Source organism: Salmo salar, chromosome 13 (assembly GCF_965601325.2).
Source record: "Salmo salar chromosome 13, fSalSal1, whole genome shotgun sequence".
Classification (NCBI taxonomy): domain Eukaryota; kingdom Metazoa; phylum Chordata; class Actinopteri; order Salmoniformes; family Salmonidae; genus Salmo; species Salmo salar.
In genome coordinates, this window is record NC_138303.1 from 81442501 (window position 1) to 81463034 (window position 20534).

At 45.1% G+C, this 20534-nt stretch overlaps 1 protein-coding gene across 7 annotated transcripts in view; it reads left to right on the plus strand.

The window, feature by feature from the left end:
- The window catches only part of auts2a (activator of transcription and developmental regulator AUTS2 a), a 491988-nt gene that overhangs the window by 434518 nt on the left and 36936 nt on the right, over positions 1-20534 (plus strand). For all 7 annotated transcript variants that reach the window (XM_082960361.1, XM_014137879.3, XM_082960365.1 and 4 more), the window contains one exon: positions 17900-17948. In XM_082960361.1, the coding sequence (XP_082816487.1) occupies positions 17900-17948 (49 nt within the window). The remainder of the gene's footprint in view (positions 1-17899; positions 17949-20534) is intronic.

Consider the following 20534-nt stretch of genomic DNA (forward strand, 5'->3'; position numbering starts at 1 on the left):
ATTATGCTTAAATGAGAGCCTACAGTCCAGTAAAAAGCTACTTCCCTCCCCTTGTCTTCCTGTGTGGTCTGGCCCATCGTGGTGTCTCAGCTGGATGTGTGCAGGCAAGCCCACTTGGGACGGTAGTGGGTTGGCATGTGATTAGGGGGAGGGGAGGGTGCTCGTTCTGGTATCACAGCCAACCCAAACGGGTTTTCTAGTCTGCCACTTCCAGGAACCCAGTGGGACAACAAGCACCGGTATTCATATTTAGCCAGACGTCCTCACGGATGGCTTCAGCCCAGAATGAGTTCACATTTCAGGGGAGCAGGGAGACAAGGGAGCAGGGAGACAAGGGAGCAGGGAGACAAGGGAGCAGGGAGACAGGGGAGCAGGGAGACAAGGGAGCAGGGAGACAAGGGAGCAGGGAGACAAGGGAGCAGGGAGACAGGGGAGCAGGGAGACAAGGGAGCAGGGAGACAAGGGAGCAGGGAGACAAGGGAGCAGGGAGACAAGGGAGCAGGGAGACAAGGGAGCAGGGAGACAAGGGAGCAGGGAGACAGGGGAGCAGGGAGACAAGGGAGCAGGGAGACAAGGGAGCAGGGAGACAGGGGAGCAGGGAGACAAGGGAGCAGTCAGGGGAGAGAATGCCCACAGTCTCTCCCTTCCCCTCCCCCTCGACAGGGGTGAGTGACACACTAGACAGGGGGAGGAGAGATGGAAGAGACATATTTGTACATCGTTACAACGCTGTACATATCCATTATATGACATTTGAAATGTCTCTATTCCTTTGAAACTTTTGTGAGTGTAATGTTTACTGTTTTTATTGTTTATTTCGCTTTTGTTTATTATGTATTTCACTTGCTTTGGCAAACATATGTTTCCCATGCCAATAAAACCCTTTGAATTGAATTGAATTGACAGTAAGAGGCATCCCATGGATGATGCATTCAGTGGCTATTTTTCTGATTTGTATATGAGCATGAATGGTCTCCTAGTCCAAAGCTTTGTACACTCTTTTTGGCTAAAATCTCTATTTGTAGATGATTATAGATGTAATGGAGGAATATGGATGTGATGTATTGTACAGAGACAACACTGACGGAGGGACGAAGGCACTTTTTTTCAGGGGCAAATCATGAAAATATTTGGAAAAAGATCAAATAAAATAAATAAAATTCAGATAAAAAATAAATGATGGATAATTGTACACCGCAATGTACTGTATATGAATAATTTACTCGTGGGATTTTAAGAGAGAACCTGTAAAAATACACCTGTTACATAACCTATGTTTGGCTGGAGGTAATGTTTGTAAAATACACCTGTTACATAACCTATGTTTGGCTGGAGGTAATGTTTGTAAAATACACCTGTTACATAACCTATGTTTGGCTGGAGGTAATGTTTGTAAAATACACCTGTTACATAACCTATGTTTGGCTGGAGGTAATGTTTGTCAAATACACCTGTTACATAACCTATGTTTGGCTGGAGGTAATGTTTGTAAAATACACCTGTTACATAACCTATGTTTGGCTGGAGGTAATGTTTGTAAAATACACCTGTTACATAACCTATGTTTGGCTGGAGGTAATGTTTGTAAAATACACCTGTTACATAACCTATGTTTGGCTGGAGGTAATGTTTGTAAAATACACCTGTTACATAACCTATGTTTGGCTGGAGGTAATGTTTGTAAAAGACACCTGTTACATAACCTATGTTTGGCTGGAGGTAATGTTTGTAAAAGACACCTGTTACATAACCTATGTTTGGCTGGAGGTAATGTTTGTAAAAGACACCTGTTACATAACCTATGTTTGGCTGGAGGTAATGTTTGTAAAATACACCTGTTACATAACCTATGTTTGGCTGGAGGTAATGTTTGTAAAAGCATGTAAAGGTTTATTCCTAAGTGAGGCATCAGGCATCCAACCTCAGCTCTCCTGTAGTCAGATAAAATAATCCATGTTGTCTTTTAAATGCTGTGTGTGCAGCGCTCAGCCTCAGCCTTGGTAAATATAAGAACCTGCTACATTTTTCATGCCCATGCCAAGTGTAGCCTTCAATTTAACATGAGCTTTTAATCCTACGAGGGCTAAATTGCTTTTTAATGCCGGGGAACACAGTGTTTTCTAGAAGTAACTGGTGAAAAATGCATCAGGGATATGCAGAGCAAACCAGATAGGATACTTCTCTGGATTAGAGGAACAAAGCAACACTCCAGTGGCAAAGTGGAGAGAAACCAAGACGTTGTTTTGACACCTCAGTCACCTCAGTCACCTCAGTCTCCTCAGTCACCTCAGTCACCTCCAGTCACCTCAGACACCTCAGTCACCTCAGTCACCTCAGTCACCTCAGTCTCCTCAGTCACCTCAGTCTCCTCAGTCTCCTCAGTCACCTCAGTCACCTCCAGTCACCTCAGTCACCTCAGTCACCTCCAGTCACCTCAGACACCTCAGTCACCTCAGTCACCTCAGTCTCCTCAGTCTCCTCAGTCACCTCAGTCACCTCCAGTCACCTCAGACACCTCAGTCACCTCAGTCACCTCAGTCATCTCAGTCTCCTCAGTCACCTCAGTCTCCTCAGTCACCTCAGTCACCTCCAGTCACCTCAGTCACCTCAGTCACCTCAGACACCTCAGTCCCCTCAGTCACCTCAGTCACCTCAGTCTCCTCAGTCACCTCAGTCACCTCCAGTCACCTCAGACACCTCAGTCACCTCAGTCACCTCCAGTCACCTCAGACACCTCAGTCACCTCCAGTCACCTCAGTCACCTCAGTCACCTCCAGTCACCTCAGACACCTCAGTCACCTCAGTCACCTCAGACACCTCAGTCACCTCAGTCACCTCAGTCACCTCAGTCACCTCCAGTCACCTCAGACACCTCAGTCACCTCAGTCACCTCCAGTCACCTCAGTCACCTCAGTCTCCTCAGTCACCTCAGTCACCTCAGTCACCTCAGACACCTCAGTCACCTCAGTCACCTCCAGTCACCTCCAGTCACCTCAGACACCTCAGTCACCTCAGTCACCTCCAGTCACCTCAGTCACCTCAGTCTCCTCAGTCACCTCAGTCACCTCACCCGTCTAGCAGTGTGTGGTGTGTGTGTGTGTGTGTGTGTGTGTGTGTGTGTGTGTGTGTGTGTGTGTGTGTGTGTGTGTGTGTGTGTGTGTGTGTGTGTGTGTGTGTGCGTGTGTGTGTGTGTGTGCAGCTTTATAAGCAAATTCATTAGCAGTGTCAGGTGCTACTGTACTGTACCCACAAAAGCATTAGTTGAACCACAGCATGAGTCAAAGATAGCTGTACGGTACACTCTGCATCACTGAGGTCATAGTTCAAGCTCCAACAGAGCGTGACTGAGAGCCCTTATTCTAATCCAATACTGTATCATTAGGCCTGGGTGGGAGTTGGCAGGCTCCCTCTCCATTGGTCCAGTCCACAAAAGACTTCCTGAAGGGTAGCCAACAGCATTCCTCCGTCACACCACAATGTGGTCATCAGAGCACACTAATCAGTCCACGCCAGAGAAGACCACAAAGATGTGTGTGCGCGTACATGTGTGCGTGTGTGTAAGACCCCTTTCTCCCTCTCCCAGAACCATGCCAGAGGCGGCATCTGTGAACAGACTCAATTAAACGGGCTCTAACGTTGCTAACTCCCTGGCTGGTTTGGATCTCCGAGCACCCTCTGGCTGATTGCATTGTCTATGCGCCTTTATTGAGGAGAATCCAAAGCTGTTCCCACAACAAACTGTTTACCTCCGTGTCACAGGAGGAACTCAACAGCGACAGAGAGAGGATGGAACACCCCAGAGACCTTGTTGTGCTGTTGCACCAGCTTTAAACTACTGCTGCTGCACAGGGATGTCTTCATCTGTGTGTTGAAATGCCCCGGCCTGTTTCCCCTTCCTCTCTTCCTGTCTCCCCCTACTGCTCTGTATCTCCCAGTGGACCAGGGCCGTTTTCTCCTGTGTGTGTGTGTGTGTGTGTGTGTGTGTGTGTGTGTGTGTGTGTGTGTGTGTGTGTGTGTGTGTGTGTGTGTGTGTGTGTGTGTGTGTGTGTGTGTGTGTGTGTGTGTGTGTGTGCTCTGTGGGCCTGCTGTAAACTGGGCCTTTATGTCATAGCAACACGTACTGTGTGCATCAGAAGAATTCTCGCATTGATTTATACTGTCTCTTATAACCACCAGTCTTCTCTTAAATCTTGGAGTCCAAAATATTTGGTATTTTTCATATTTATGTTCTCATGTGATATCCTCAGTAATAGCAGTATCGTCATGCAAGCCAAGTAGTGCTCCAGGAAAAACATCATTCACTTTCTGTCTTTCAGATGCTGCTGTACAATGTTTATCTTTCATGTTGTCCTAACCCTGTGAGTGGAGCATTTGAGGTTAGAGAACCCATCAAATCTCCCTGCGCGTTATTGCATGATGGAACATCGTATGATATTATTGTTGGTCCACCCAGCCAGCTCCACGGCGGGCTTGCTAGTCTCCTCTGTGTCTCTCTGTGTCTTAGCCACCGTCAAATCGGCCTGGCACTCCGACCCAGCTGCTTTATCAGGTTTCCTGGAAGGATTATCCCTGAGCTCGCTCAATTGATATTGTCCCCCGATGCAGGGATTTGGGGGGATAGCCAGTGTGTGTGTGTGTGCGCGTGCGTGCATGCATCCACAGCGATGTGTGGAGGTGCAGCTGTCTGGTCTCTCTCTGGGTGAGCGGAGGGAGCAGCGCAGGCTGTCCCTGTTTGCCAGTGTGAAATCCTCTTACAGACCCTGTCTGTCTGAGTTGGGCCAGGCGCGTGCAGCAGCAGTCCCAGATCCTCTTGTTGAGGCCATGTTAGTAAGCAGAGCGCATGCTAAGCCCAGCTGAGACAGCCACTGATGATTGGACTTAGTGCTAAATGATGTGCCACTTGGCTCTTCGTGCTCTGTGCCAGCCCGCGGCCCAGCCCTACTGAGATCTGGACCTTAACAGACAGACATAGGAAAGCACACACACAAACACAAAAAAAGCTAGGCAGACTGGCTGGCAAACACTAATACATGCTCTCAAATTCACACACATCCTCTCCTATGCCCACTCCTCTCCACGGTTACTTTCAAATGCAAAACAGGACATAAACAGACTCTCATTCAACACAATGAACGCTAAAAAAACATACACACTTATACAAAACTAACAGACATAGACACAGACACACACACTATGAGAGAGCAGAGAGAAGAGAACACACTGAGTACGTCTGTGCTTTGGGATCCTTCACTCAAATAACCCCAACGTGGTGAATGTCCTGTCTCTCTCAGCCTCTCTCTCAGCCTCTCTCTCAGCCTCTCTCTCAGGCAGTGAGTGGGTCTCAGACTCACAATGTGGACATTTAGGTCTCCGGCTGGCATGGTGTGAATTTGTGGAGGATAGCATGGAATGCAGGCCTGCCCGGCCCACAGGGCCCGCGGTCTGCCAGATGGAGGCCCCTCTCAAAGGCATCTCTATTACAGCCCAGAGCCCCAGACAACCAGACCTTATGTCACGGTCACAGCGGAGGACATGGAGAGGGCTGGAGAGGCCAGAGTGCCAACACGATGCACCCTCATGGAAATGTACTGGCAGACGCCACACACACTCCCATTGACCCCATTGATAGTGCTTGATAGAAATGCGGATCAGTTGTATTTGAATATTAAGTCTTATTACAGTGCTTTTACATATTTATTACATGATATCTTATTACGTGCAGAATACTCCATCATTAGGGCCAGTAGTTTTCCTGACCATGTGACCTGACCAAGCCATTATACTGTACCTGGTGAACTTTGAATTAACTTGAATGAGGAAATGGCATCATTTGAAACCAGCTGTACACGTGACAATGCTGACAAGTATGGCCGCCATTTATTTCCCACCATGTTTGCGTTTCCTGCAGCTTGCCTCACGCCTGCCCTCACATTGATAGTGACAGATAAAGCCCCTGTGATTTTGTGGAGCGTCAGGCTCTAGCTGGCTGCCTGATTACCATCCCCACCGATAACACTGCATGTTAATCATTGTAAACATGGTGTTGTCTCCGCCAGGGCTTTGACACACTTAGCTTATCTCTAATTGTTGTAATTGCTACAAGCATTTAACGAGATCGTCCCTTAGATATGCAAAAGCCCAAAGCCCAGAGACTGACTGGGTACACAGAGCAGAAACAGAGTGTTTCTGTTTCCTCAGATCTATGGTACTGTGATGGGGTATACGATCGCTGCTCACTGTCTAGCTAAAAGCACACATCCGATGAGAGGAGCTGGAGATGAGATGAGGCTCATGAAATATTGAAATGGAGAGAGCTTCAAAGTGGAGTGGAGGCTCCCTGCTTGTCCACAGACCTCCTATGGCCCTACCCTCCCTGCCCACAAACACCCCACCATCCTCCCTAGTCCCTGCCCACAAACACCCCACTATCCTCCCTAGTCCCTGCCCCACAAACACCCCACTATCCTCCCTAGTCCCTGCCCACAAACACCCCACCATCCTCCCTAATCCCTGCCCACAAACACCCCACCATCCTCCCTAGTCCCTGCCCACAAACACCATGTAGGTCACAACCAGGGGCTCTGGCAGGGGAACTGCCTGTCTGCCTGCCACAAGGGGATGGGGCATTTTGCGGATTAAATCTCTCCCGCTTTTCTCTAACCTTCTCAAACACACACACATTCTTTCTCTTGTTCAGTCTCCTATGCTCTACCATTACCGTAGGGGAAGTTGGGGTGGAGCGGCTATCCTACCCCTCTCTCTGTGGAGCTTGACATGTTAAAGCTTTCTGTCACACACAGAGAAGGCTCAAATCTCTCTCTTCACCCCCACCCATCCTCCTCCCTCCTCCCGTCTCTCCACCGCCCAGCAGGGTGGCTACTGTAGGCAGAACAAGGCCCTTATTTAGTTCAGTCCTTGTGAAATGCAATTAGAAACCCCTCCTGGGCCAGTGGGCCTGGGTTGAGACGGGGGGGGGGGGGGGGGGGGGGGGGGGAGGAAGAGGGAGAGAGAGACTTCCCTGCTGTCTGTCACCCTGCTGGCTTTTGAAGTCTGGGCCCATCTTATGTCCCCCTAGACTAGAGAGACTATCATTAGACCCCACTCTGGCGCAGTTCAACACGACCCTAGAGTGGAGGAGGAAAGGAGGGAGGGAGAGAGAGAGGAAGGGAGGAGAGGTTTGGGCTGTGGTCTGTCTCAGTGCGTACCTGACAGAATGGTCTTGATGGAGCGTTTCAGTGGCACAATTCTCTGACCATATTTCTCCAGCCGGGCAGGCAGGCAGATTGCTCTGGGCTGCAGTTTGGAGTCCATCAGGGGTCAGACACATTTTAATACAGGCCTTCCTGGTGATTTCCTCAGTGCTTTCCTGACGTGATTCCTCTTAAAGACGCAGCGGGGCAATTTCTCTCCCCCCTCGATTTCCCCTCCCCCTGGCTGTCTGGCTCTCTAATCTCCCTGTCTCTCTTCTCCCTGTCACTCTCTCCTCCTCCTGTTTCTCTCCCTCTTATTTCTCTCCCCATCTCTCCTCACTCCCAGTGTGGTGCACAAGAAAGTAACAAAAGGAAAAATATAATCCCAGCCAAAGTAGCTCTGGGTTGGAATTAAGTCATTGCTGATGTCTGTCGTGCCTCCGTGACTATGGAGATTATTAGTGAGAACAATTAAAGCTAGGGTTTGATATTCAGAGTTTTTATTTAGGGGTTTGTCTGGGGTGCATGGCTCCACTGCAAGACTTCTGAGAGAACTGGAATCAGGTTGGAATATTGAGAGGATTTCCCTTATTTTCCATCGTAAACAGCTGAAAGCTATCGCCTGGTTTTTAACAGGGGATCCTCATGAAAGCCAACCTCAATATCACTGCAAACCAGATCAAACCAGTATCTGGACCAGCTTCATTTGAAATTATTTGATCAGAAGGGTAAGCAGTTGTTTTGCCAACATTTGCATGCTATATTGTAGTTCTCATGGCATTTACAGTTTGTCAGCCATGACAGTGAGCAGATGAGAGATCTCTAACCCCTTACCAACGCAAGGAAACATTAACAACACAGTCCTGTGTGTAGGCTTGGCCGGTATAACGTATGTACAGTATACCGGGTATTTGGAAATAGCCACAGGATGGTTTTTCAATACCGTCAATACCGTATAAACTATTTCTTTGAAGTTATTTTATAAATGTGAATATTTCTAGCTACTTTTTAAGTAAATACCTGCGGTCATCTTGTGCAATATGTTAGGAGATAAAGACGATTGCATTCTTCATTTCACCTGTCACATCATTTTTCCGGTAGTACCCAGTCACGTGGTGTTTGTAGCACACAACGACGAGAGACCGGAGTCTTGTGAGTCGCTCACTGTTGTGCAGCATGCGCCAGGTGATCTAATTACATTATGGTCACAACTAAATGTTTGCCAGCTAGATATCTTATAACTATTAAGTTAACTGTCTAAAAGGTGCTAAATGCTCTGCAGTTGTGCATTTGTGGTTAGCTTCTTCCAAAATCAATAGTGACCCTTGTGTTCAGTGCCGGTATTATTGAATATCCCGATATGGCACAAGATCGGTATGAAGGTATGGCAATCTGGATGCCGCCCAAGCCTACCTGTGTGTGTATTTTCCATATATCTTTGTGTACGTACACTCAGTCGCTGGTTTATTAGCTACACCACCCTATTCACAAAAAAATGTATCTCTCCTACAGACAGTGAGTCACGTGGCCATGGCTTGTTATATAAAGAAGGCAGACTGGCATCGAGACATTCAGTTACTGTTCGATTGAACGTTAGAATGGGCAAAATGAGTGACCTAAGCGACTTTGAGCGTGGTATGATCGTCTGTGCTTGGTGCGTCGGATACAGTATCTCAGAAAAGATCACTCTCCTGGGATTTTCACGCACGAGTGTCTAGGGTTTACAGAGATTGGTGCGACAAAGAAAAAATATCCAGTCAGAGGCAGTCCTGTGGACAAAAACAGCTCGTTGATGAGAGAGATTGAAGGAAAATGGTAAAAATCGTGCAAGCTAACAGGCGGGCCACAAACAGGCAAATAACAGCATAGTACAACAGTGGTGTGTAGAATGGCATCTCGGAACGCACAACTCGTCAATCCTTGTCATGGATGGGCTATTAGAGGAGACGACCACAACGGGTTCCACTCCCATCAGCTAAAAACAAGAAGAAGCGACTCCAGTGGGCACTCAATCATCAATACTGGACAATCGAGGAGTGGAAAAACATTGTCTGGTCCGATGAAGCCCGGTTCTTGTTGTGCCATGCTGATGGCAGAGTCAGGATTTGGTGTAAGCAGCATGAGTCCATGGACCCATCCTGTCTGGTGTCAACGGTACAGGCTGTGGCAGTGGGGTACTGGTGTGGGGAATGTTTCCCTGGCACACGTTATGTCCCTTGATACCAATTAAGCCACGATTGAATGCCATGCCCCGAATAATTCAGGCTGTTCTGGAGGCAAAGGTGGGTACGACCCCCTACTAGATGGGTGTACCTAATAAACTGGCCACCGAGTGTATACGAGTGTGTGTATACATGTACAAATGTGTTTGTGTGTGTGTTTGTGCATCACTGCAGTAGAGTGGTACTCAGTGTTGGTCTGCTTGATGGGGAGGGAGGGATTGACTGGCCTGAAATTACCTGCGGCATGGCAGCCGACGCTCTGTGGCATGTCTAGAATTGTGACAAAAGGGCCTCCCTCCCGTTCCCGTTTCTACTCCGACTGGGAAAAAAGGCAAAAAATGCATTAAGGATGTAACCCAAGCGTTTGAGGAGGGAAGGTTAGCCTAAACCAATTTCCTTGTCCTGGTTTGTTTTGAAAGCAGAGTCCCTGAGAAGGGGACAGAGGACTGATGGCTCGAGGGCCAGGCAGTAGAGTGGCTCTGCTCATGCTAACAGACCAGTGCTTATATACTGCTATGTCAACTCTCAGTGATTATTGACCTCCTAGATGGAGATAAGGTCTAACATTATCCATCCCCATTCGCCTAGTGGTCCAACCGACGGCCCGGCCTGGTTCCTGAAAGCAGACTGGGAGAGATAGCAGACCAGATTACACCAGTTGCTCTATAGGCTTTTTACTTTATAGGTCGAACACCAGGAAGAAATACTTTATGCTTCACTTAGTGACATATGATGTGAGTTTCATATCTCTTAGCTCAAGGAAACATATTACCGTAGAGGAAAAACGATCTGCTACTTTTCAATTCCCGTTGTCCTAGTAGGCTATATCAGACAGATGCTTCCCTCCCTCTGTCTTGTGTCTGCCTTAATATTCAAAAACTACCAATCCCTCTTGTGTGATAAAGGCAGGTTTAAATCAGTGTGAAAGATGTGTGAAATATGGCTCATCTTTTTGCCGTGTGTGTGTGTGTGTGTGTGTGTGTGTCATCTCCCCATTAATACAGGCAATGAGTGACAGATGAATATATGTCTGGCTACGTGTCTGAGGAATTGGGAAGAAAGGCGCTGTCGCTTTCAGAGCTGCTTGTCGGGAGGGGGTGAGATTAGAAGCAGTTGTCAATGGCAGCCTAGTGCAGGCTCAGGCTCACTGAGATAAGGCTGGATGTAATGACTGTAAAAAGCATCCTCACCTCGCTTTCAAAAGGCACAGAAAAGAGATGGTAGATGATTTTGATTTTGGTGTGTGTCTTTGTGTGTATTTGTGCATGTATTTGATTATAGGATGTTCCATGGCATATAGGGGTAGTCTACCTATTTTACAGTCAGATAGAATATCAGGCCATGAATCTTATTGAGAATGGTGCAAATAATGTATGTATTTTTTAAGTGTTTAATAAGCATGTGCTTATTAAAACCTGTGTCCTTGCCACTTCTCTCCATACCCTCTGGCAATCCACACTGTCCATAGTAGACTTCTAAACTACCCATAGTAAACATCATGTCTACGAAATACATGTAGTGCCTTCGGAAAGTATTCACACCCCTTGACTTTTTCCACATTTTGTTACAGTGAGATTAAAATTGTTTGAATTGTCATTTTTTTGTCAACGATCTACAAAAAATACTCTGGTATGTCAAAGTGGATTCAAAATTATAACATTTAGAAAACATTTTTGAAAAATAAAACAGTAATATATCTTGATTAGATTAGTATTCAACCCCCTGAGTCAATACATGTGAGAATCACCTTTGGCAGCGACTACAGCTGTGAGTCTTTCTGGGTAAGTCTCTAAGAGAAATATTTGCCTATTATTCTTTTCAAAATTCTTCAAGCTCTGTCAAATTGGTTGTTGATAATTACTTGACAACCATTTTCAGGTCTTTCCATAGATTTTCCAGCAGATTTAAGTTAAACTCTAACTCGACCACTCAAGAACATTCCTGTCTTCTTGGTAAGCAACTCCAGTGTAGATTTGGCCTTGTGTTTTAGGTTATTGTCCTGCTGAATTTGAAGTTTAATTAATCTCCCAGTGTCTGGTGGATACCGACTGAACCAGGTTTTCTTCTAGGATTTAGTTTGTTTTTAGCTCAATTCTGCTTCTTTTTATCCTAAAAAACTCCCCAGTCCTGAACAATTACAAGCATACACATAACATGATGCAGCCACCACTATGCTTGAAAATATGAAGAGTGGTACTCAGTAATGTTTGGAGCAAATCCAATACAACACATAACACTTTGTATTCAGGACAAAAAGTTAATTGATTTGACACATTTTTGACAATATTTTTTTAGAGCCTTGTTGCAATTAGGAAACATGTTTTGGAATATTTTTATTCTGTACAATCTTCCTTCTTTTCACTCTGTCAATTAGGTTAGTATTGTGGAGTAACGAGAATGTTGTTGATCCATCCTCAGTTTTCTATCACAGCCATTAAACTGTATACCTGATTCTTCTCCCCGACGGTTCTTCATCTTCACAGCCCGGCCATTGTTAACTGCTTGTTCCATGTCAACCTGCCTGGAACCTCTCTATATCTATCTATCTCAGGAAAAAGCTGCTATTCTCCTCAGAACATTTCTACAATTTTGTCAAGACACGTTTCCTTTTATTGCCTCACCTCATCCTCCTCATCCACCCCGGGAAATCTTGAGCCCTATATAAGAGCTTTTAACGTATTACACTCGTTACACTTGTCGGTAATATTTTAAATGAGGGGAGGTTTTTCCGTAATGGCAGGAAGGTTCATGAAAAAGAGAGCCGGTCTCCTGTGATTGCAATCTAGGAAGAAAAAAAGAGTTCCTGTAAAATTAAACCGCCATTGCGGAGGTTGGAAAAATTCTCTTCTGGATGCTTTGATGCGAAGGATCACGGCCCCAAAAAATTGAATTATGATTAAACATTTTTAGCGGAGAGAAAGGGCTGATGGTGTATAGACAGAATTTACAGGCACAGACACCAATTACTGGCATACATAACATAACTCCAGACGTTATATTTGATCTCCAGTCTCTGGCAACGGCATCAAGTGCTTTTCCATAGAAAAGTGCCACTTTATATTCTTTTCTTGGCTGCGGTATTACAGCATGCACAGCTTTTTTTCTCGTTTCTGTTCGTCTCTGTCAGCGTTTCATTTGAATTAAAAAAGAATGTGCAGTGAGAGATCCGGATGTAGATTGTCTGGTGGTTGAGCTGTAATCACAGACCTGAGGTTTCTCTTAAATTTGATAATGAGGCCTCCCGAGTGGTGCAGTGGTCTAAGGCTCTGCCACTAGAGATTCTGGGTTGGAGTCCAGGCTCTGTCGCAGCCGGCCGCGACCAGGAGACCCATGGGGCGGCGCACAATTGGCCCAGCGTCGTCCGGGTTAGGGGAGGGTTTGACCGGCAGGGATGTCCTTGTCCCATCACGCACTAGCGACTCCTGTGGCGGGCCGGGCGCAGTGCACGCTGACACGGTCGCCAGGTGTATGGTGTTTCCTCCGACACATTGGAGTGGCTGGCTTCGGGGTTAAGTGGGCATTGTGTCAAGAAGCAGTGCGGCTTGGTTGGGTTGTGTTTCGGAGGACACACAGCTCTCGACCTTCGCCTCTCCCGAGTCCGTACGGGAGTTGCAGCGATGAGACAAGACTGTAACTATGAATTGGATACCACAAATTTGGGGAGAAAAAGGGGTAATAACAAAAATAAATAAATACATTTGATAATGACTGTTAAGGACAATGGCTTCTGTTCCTAAACCGGTGCAACAACAGGCAGCCATGTTTGTTGGTTGCAGAAAGTAGTATAAATATTCAGTGCATCATACACATCTTCGTTTTATCAACAAAACAGCACGATGCCATCTAGTTACTTGGAATGTCTTGCAATTACTATGTAATAATATGTAACTACCCAGTACTATAACTAATTTGAAACATAATTTGTCCAGTTGTTTTTAGCATTTGGAATAAGCTAAACTGCATGCTTTTACTCATTGTTGCATACTATAAAGCATTCCAGGTAACGACCTCATGAAGCTGGTTGAGAGAAAGCCAAGAGTGTGCAAAGTTGTCATCAAGGCAAAGGGTGGCTACTTTGAAGAATTTCAAATATAAAATATATTTAAATTTGTTTAAAAGTTTTTGGGTTGCTACATGATTTCATGTGTTATTTCATTTTATTTTTATAAAATGTTATTATACAATGTAGAAAATAGCAAAAATAAAGAAAAACTCTTGAATGAGTAGGTGTGTCCAAACATAAAACTGGTACTGTATATACATTAAATCAAATATCCTAGTACACACACCAAAACTGTTCAAATCAAAAGGCACATGGACAGTCCATGCATCGCAAATTCAGAACCGCTGGACAGCAACATAATACACGAAAGCACTGATCATTGGGAACAAGATCAGAGTGACTGCTAAGGCTTGATCCATACATTTTAATAATTAAATAGGTAGCCTAGCCTACTTAGCCTACAATCCATATGTGTAAATCAAAAGGCCTGATTAACATGACATCAATAACTCAGCCACATCCCAAGTTCTCGATGCCAACACAGAAATCAAAAGATGGTTTAGTAATTAGGTTAAAAGTTCTGACGAAGGCCAAGAGAACAAGAAACACTTCAGTGAGAAAACAGAAATACACTTTGTGTAAAAAAAAAAGACTTGTTTTGTTGTTTGGCTACTTGAAGAGAACTAGGACCTGTCACTCGCAGCCCACCTCTTCCAATGCATCGTGGAAAAGTGTGCATTGAATTCTACTAGATGAAGAGTCGAAATGAGTATAACATCCTGGCATTTAAACCATACTTGATTTTCAAGATGTTGCATACTATTAAACATTCTATTTTCACATACTGAGAATGTGTCATGCTTGATTGCAGTTTCCCGCTATTCGTTGATTTTGGTAGTGCATCCCCATATATAATTGATCAGTTGTTGTCAAAGCCGAAATGAGTATGACATCCGGGCATTTAAAGTATACTCGATTTCCTAAATGTTGCATACTATTCAACTTTCTTTTTTCGTATACTCAAACAGCCTACTCTTTAGGACGCAAGTATGGGTATTAGGACACGGGCACTTACATTTTTTTTTCATTTTCTTCTTCCCAATATAGAAGCTGCTTGATGTTCAAAGCAGACATTTGTCAACATGGCTTCATCATATATTAGACATGGGCCCACTGACGATCAAGATGGGGCCCCTAACCCATTGCACACTTTATATTGGAGATCAAGGTGAGCCCCTAACCCAATGAACACTTTGTAATGGAGAGCTGTGTTCTTCGCGGGACCATTGTGGGATGAGGTTTAGCTCTCTGGGGCCTGGGGGCCCGGCAGTATGGCTTTGAATGGTCTCCTGGGGCCTCAGCCAGCCACGTCTCCCTGCTGACAGTCATCTATCTGGCCATGACATCCAATGTCCTTGTATATAGAGGACTAGGAGCACAGGGTTATAACACTCGGCCATTCTTTCCCTCTCTCTGTCTGCGTCTGTCTGTCGCTATCTTTCTCTTTCTCCCACTCCTTCTTTCTCCAGCACATACAGTAGGGTAGAGGGATGGATTAGCACCCTGCAGCAATGAGTTAAGTCTGTTTTCTGCTCTGTGGGGGCTGGGTGCTGTAGGGAGAGAGAAAGAGATCCCATCCTCCCTCCAATGTGACTCCATTGTTGATCCATTGACCTCCCAGACAGTGGGTTAATGCTGATTAGCCGAGGCTAGGACACGGGAACGTGCGATTAAAGGGATTTTCCAGGAACGTCCAGCATTAGTTGAAGATTGCAGGATTGTTTTGGTCTGGAGTGTCCATAGTCCGCCAGATTAGTGAGATGGATCAGATAAGACGAGGGGTGCTTTCTCTCGCTCTCTCTTTCGCCTTCCAAGCAAATAGTCCCATCAGAAATTTGCTTAATAATAGGGAGAATGCTAAAGCTGGTGATCCTCTTACAAATACAGATGGTTTGAACATGAGAAAATCACTTGTCAATGTCTGCGTTTGAGCCCTGGATCAGGTCTGATTAAGTGGGCACCATAGGTGAGCATGGATGGATCCCTGTCTTTCACCATGGTTGGCCCAGTAGCTGGTGTGGGTATGTAATCTCCTCCAGGACAGTAGAGTGGTGGTTATTCCAACAGGAAGAGAACGGCTGTGAGCTCTGAGGAGGTGCACTGCTGCTTATAAAGAGTGTTTTGTTTTCCTCCCCTCACGGTTGCAGCACCCTACTGGGAAATTCATTAGCCGCTGACATCATCTCACACTGTTGACAGTGAAAGAATATCATTCTAGTCTCAGGCCCTCCCCCTTCCCTCCCGCCTCTTGCTTTCTCTCCCTCTCTCGTTCTGGAAATGCCAAGCAGTTTCTCTGAGCTCCATTTACGCAAATACGCACGACTGTCCCGAGCAGCGCGCGGTCTTTGGAACAGTATTCGGACACTCGGAAGCAGAAAACACACGTGTGTTTGTGTTCGGGAGAGAAGTCGAACCCAAGTCAGGTTAGAATCAGGAAGTGGGAGGACCCGATCGTTGAGCGAGGATCGCTGAGGCAGCCGTTGGATGAATGGGAGTTTGTCTGATGCTTGGAGCGGATGAGGAGAGGCTCTGTCGGCGACGGAACCGTTAGCTACCACAGGACATACGCTTTTACCAGCTGAACATATAATGAATGTGGAGTCCCCTTTTGGCTCAAGGTGATTCTAAGTGTGATTTTGTCTCCCTCTTTCGCAACAGAGGAAATTGGTCTGCGCTTTGTTGGATTTTTTTGCTCTGTAGGAGCGAGCTGTCGACTCTCTTGTGGTGTCTGTGGACGCAGCCTCTTTACACGTCCAGATACACATTCTCCCAAGGATCCTGTCTATTCGAATCTCGGATATTTTCAATACAAGAATATTGCGAAATAGATTTGTATTCCACCCTGAACTGGACACGAAACGCACTTAACGGGATTTAGCGACCCAGAGTTGTTGCTGATGCTTTTGCTGGCAAGACACGTCTTCCTTTGTCCGAGAGGAACGGTAGCTTTTTAAGCGCTTCTCGTCTCTCGTTGGAATTGTCTTGGAAAGGGCTTCTCTTTTCGCATGGCTGTCATCAATTAAAACGGAGTTGAATTCGCCGCCTGTTTGTGGATTACATTATTCGACGAGCAGAATGTAAAACGGGGCCGTATTTTCTAGACCACGAAAGTCATATATTTGACTTGTTATTTTCCTTCTTGCCAGTTTCGCCACATCAAAGGTATGCGCGTCGCGTTTCTTTATTCACGTAGTCTACCTTATTATGAATTTGCCTGTTTGGTTATTAGTTTATGTATATTAACGACGAATACTGTGTATTATCAATAGATTTTATTGAACAGAATAAAATGTGTAAGATCTGTGTGGCTATTGCAGCATTTCGTTTTATAGGCTACTAATAAACATATTTATAATAACGCAAATGTGTAATATTCCTATGTGAAAAAGGCCGTTTTTACCGTTAGTATTTGAATGGTGTCTATCTGTATATTTGCTGTGTGCAAAAGGGAAATATCCGAACTGAATGTGCTTCAATCAAGTCTGTCTATTTCAATCTGCCGTCATACTCTTTGATATGCTACTCTCGTTTTAGTTTTTGGAATTACGAGATAGAATTATATTTTATGGAATGGCAAAACCTCTTTCTGCTTTCCATGCACCTACACATTTTAATTCGGATGAATAGATATACTGAAATGCCTATCTCTTACCATGGAATGTACTGCACCCTAAGCAAATTAATATTTAAATGTTTTCTGGCTTCAGCAGGGGCGTATCATGTTTGTATAGAAAATAATTGATAGGCTTTAGCCAATGTGATATATGTGACATTTGTGCAATTGTCATTCAGTTACGGAGCCCGTGCCACTGTCCATTTGCAGACAAGCGGTGGAGTCTTCATTTTCTGTGATAATGTCTTCTGAGTTGTTTTGAATTAGGCTCATTGTCAAATTCACGTCCCGCGACTAATATCTAATATATAAACGAGCATCTTTCAATAGGCTACTGTCATCTGGTTTTATACTTCTCTGCGACAAAAAGTGAAAACGCTATGAAAGTGACATTTAAAACTAGTGCGTTCAATCTATTATTCCCTAGTAGACTCATCCATGGCACGCATACATTCGTAGGGATTGTAACAAGTCGGTCTTTCACCTTATTCGTGGGACTGAATTAGCCAACGCCTCTTCGACAGCACATTGTCACCTAAAAACACTTTAATTGTCTAATACTGTGTAAATTCTTAGCACTGAATGTTTGCACAATAACCTAGCAATGTTAATGTACGCCCTGCCACACCGGGCTCGAGATGAAATGTGCTGTTGTGTCATGGACCAACAGTGCCATCAAGTGGCCGTGATGTGCAGTGCGGAATGTTTTGCTCCCGTTAGATGGATGGTACGTATGGCCTGTTGGGTCTTTGACTATGAAGCCCACATGTTTAAGAAGATGTGCTGATGATATCGTCTTTCTCTCACACAGGGCTCTGATGCCAGCTCAGAGAAATTCTTCAGCACTGCTGCAGTTAAAGGTATGAGTTCTTATGTGTTTTATGTTGCAATTTTATATAATGGCAAAATAATTTTCATATGACAGAATCATAATGTGTATTCAGTTTCATTGTTTATTATTATTAGGACATTGGCTGGTCATTGTAATTCTGCATTGGCTCAGTGTATGAGAGCCGAGAGAGGCATGTCTTTGCAGTCTATTTGTATATCCAACAGAACCAGAGCTTGGTAATGCATTTCAGGCGAAAAAAAGCTTCCATTTGCAGTGCAGCTCTGTGTAACACAGGTGTGAAATATCAATCTGTGTTCACTCACGTCTAGACGTGACTGAAAATCCATTTAGGGTGGTCTATTAAATGGAATCGAATTGGATACAGTGTGATGAATGAGAAAATCCATATTAGTTACTCACTCAAATAAACACCATGCAGAGTTTTGATATGCCAAAATATATTTTACTAGTCCTTTTAAAGGGAAATACATTGAAAATGAAATAATAAACACAAAAATCTATTTTGAAGCATAAATGAGAATTCTGGAAGACAAAAACACAGAGTAATAATCATTGAGGTACATTTAACGTCCCATATCACAGAGCATTGAGAAGCAGTATTAGTTAGTTAACATGCCAGGAGGAGGGTTAGTGTTGTATTGTATAGGAGCCAGAGGAGGAGGAACCAGGAAGTGCTAATTCAGTAGGAAATGAAGTCAGAAGGAGGGCCTGGCATCTGTTTATGACCTCATTATCACGTCACTAATTTGCTGTTAAAAGCAGCTAGTCCCATTTTCTACGTTCAGATAATGTGTTGAATGGACATTCCTCTGTAATGGTGGGTTACTATAGGCTTTGATGGGGGTGGAGGGGGGAGTGTTAGGGGAGAGGAGGGGCTGGAGGAACAGGGGTTATGACCCCTTCAGAGAGCAGGAGAAAGAGGTGCTGATTGGTGCAGATAGGTTGTTGTTTCCCTCCTCTCCCTCTTTCTTCCTGCACTGTGCTCTACGCAGAGTCCTAGGACCCCAAACACATTTCCCACATTCTGGCCTTTGATTACCTCCAGGGCTTGATTTGCGGCGTCCATCGGGGGCTCAATGGCCATGCTTGACAGGGAGGCTTCCTTTTGAAGGCACCTCTCTGTGAGGAGATTTGGTTCCCTTGAAAGGACTAAGACCCCCTTTGTGCGTCTTAAATCAACACGGGCCGCCCTCTTTACCCCTCAGTGAAAGGGGGAAACAGTACACAAATGCACTCTCTCCCTCCCTGGTGGATAATAGGCAGTCCACTCTCTTGGCCCCTATTTCCATTTAAATATAAGACCCTTTTCTTTCTTTTTAACATCCAAGTTCCCTCCTCCTCCTGCTCCACTCTGCCAAATGCTAATTCCTATTGCAATCACAAAAGGTGAGTAAAAGAATCCAGGTGCAGGAGAACAGACGCCATTGGTATTTTTATTGAGGGAAGTGTTGAGATAAAAGGAGTGGTGTGTTTTTTTGTTCGATGGGATTACCACCACTACCAATACTACGATGCACCGACCGAGCGACCAACCGCCTCAGGACAAGAAACAACTCCAGGAAAAAAGGGAAAAGCTTAGAAGAATGTCAGTATTTGCCCCGAGGGCAGGTGCAAAAGGTCTCTGTTTGTTTGGTGGTTTGTGCTTTCTTGTTGGCACACATCAAATGCTTATTGTTGTTAATGTTCAACAGGGGCTTGGAGGGCCCAGCCACGGCACTGGGAAACAAAGAGGTCAACTGATGGTAGCAGCAACAGCACTTCCATAGACAGGAGGAAGTCAACCTCACTGCTGCTGTCTGTGGAGGAGCACATAGCTCTGCTTGGTGATATGAACACACCTAGACTAGTGAAACTATAAAGGAAAGACAACCAGCTGAAGCTTGATTAAATCAAATTGAACTAAAATGACAAGATGTCTGCCGAGGAGTAGAGCATATTATTTGAAAATAGGAATTCAATTTATTCTGTGCATATAATGACGTAACATACATTGTTTTAATTACACTGGAAGTCTGGCTGGCACAGTCATCAGGAGCTGTCTCTCATCAACAACAATCATATATATTTCTGACATTTCATAGAAATCCTAGATCGGAGAAACCTGGCAGAGCGTTGTGATTGGCCTGTTGATGCCTGACTCAGGTATGGTCTGGTCTGTAAGACAGTCAGGGGTGACGACAACCCTCAAAAAGAGACTACTTGCTGCTACATCCCTGGCCTGTTTCTTACAGACCACCCTGTGGTGTTTCAAACCTCCAGACCAGATGCATAGTTCACCATTTCCCTCTATTGTACAGTGGGAGACCATGGGAGTGTGTCTCTCTGGTCTGATTACTGACTGTTAGCTCACAGTGGTGGTCAGTCTCATCTAATCAGTTTCTCGGCAGCCTCTACCTCCCAACAATGACTGCCCTGCCTGGCGGCAGGCAGCACCACTCACAGTACAGTACAGCACAGTCCTAACAGCTAGCCAGTCACCTCACTGGCTACTTATTGCCTCTGACTCTGGCGTATTTGCAAAGAAATCCAACTCCTGACTGATTTCAGTGTTTTAGTTGTTGGATGTTGATTTGCTTCCAGCCTCGTGTCACCT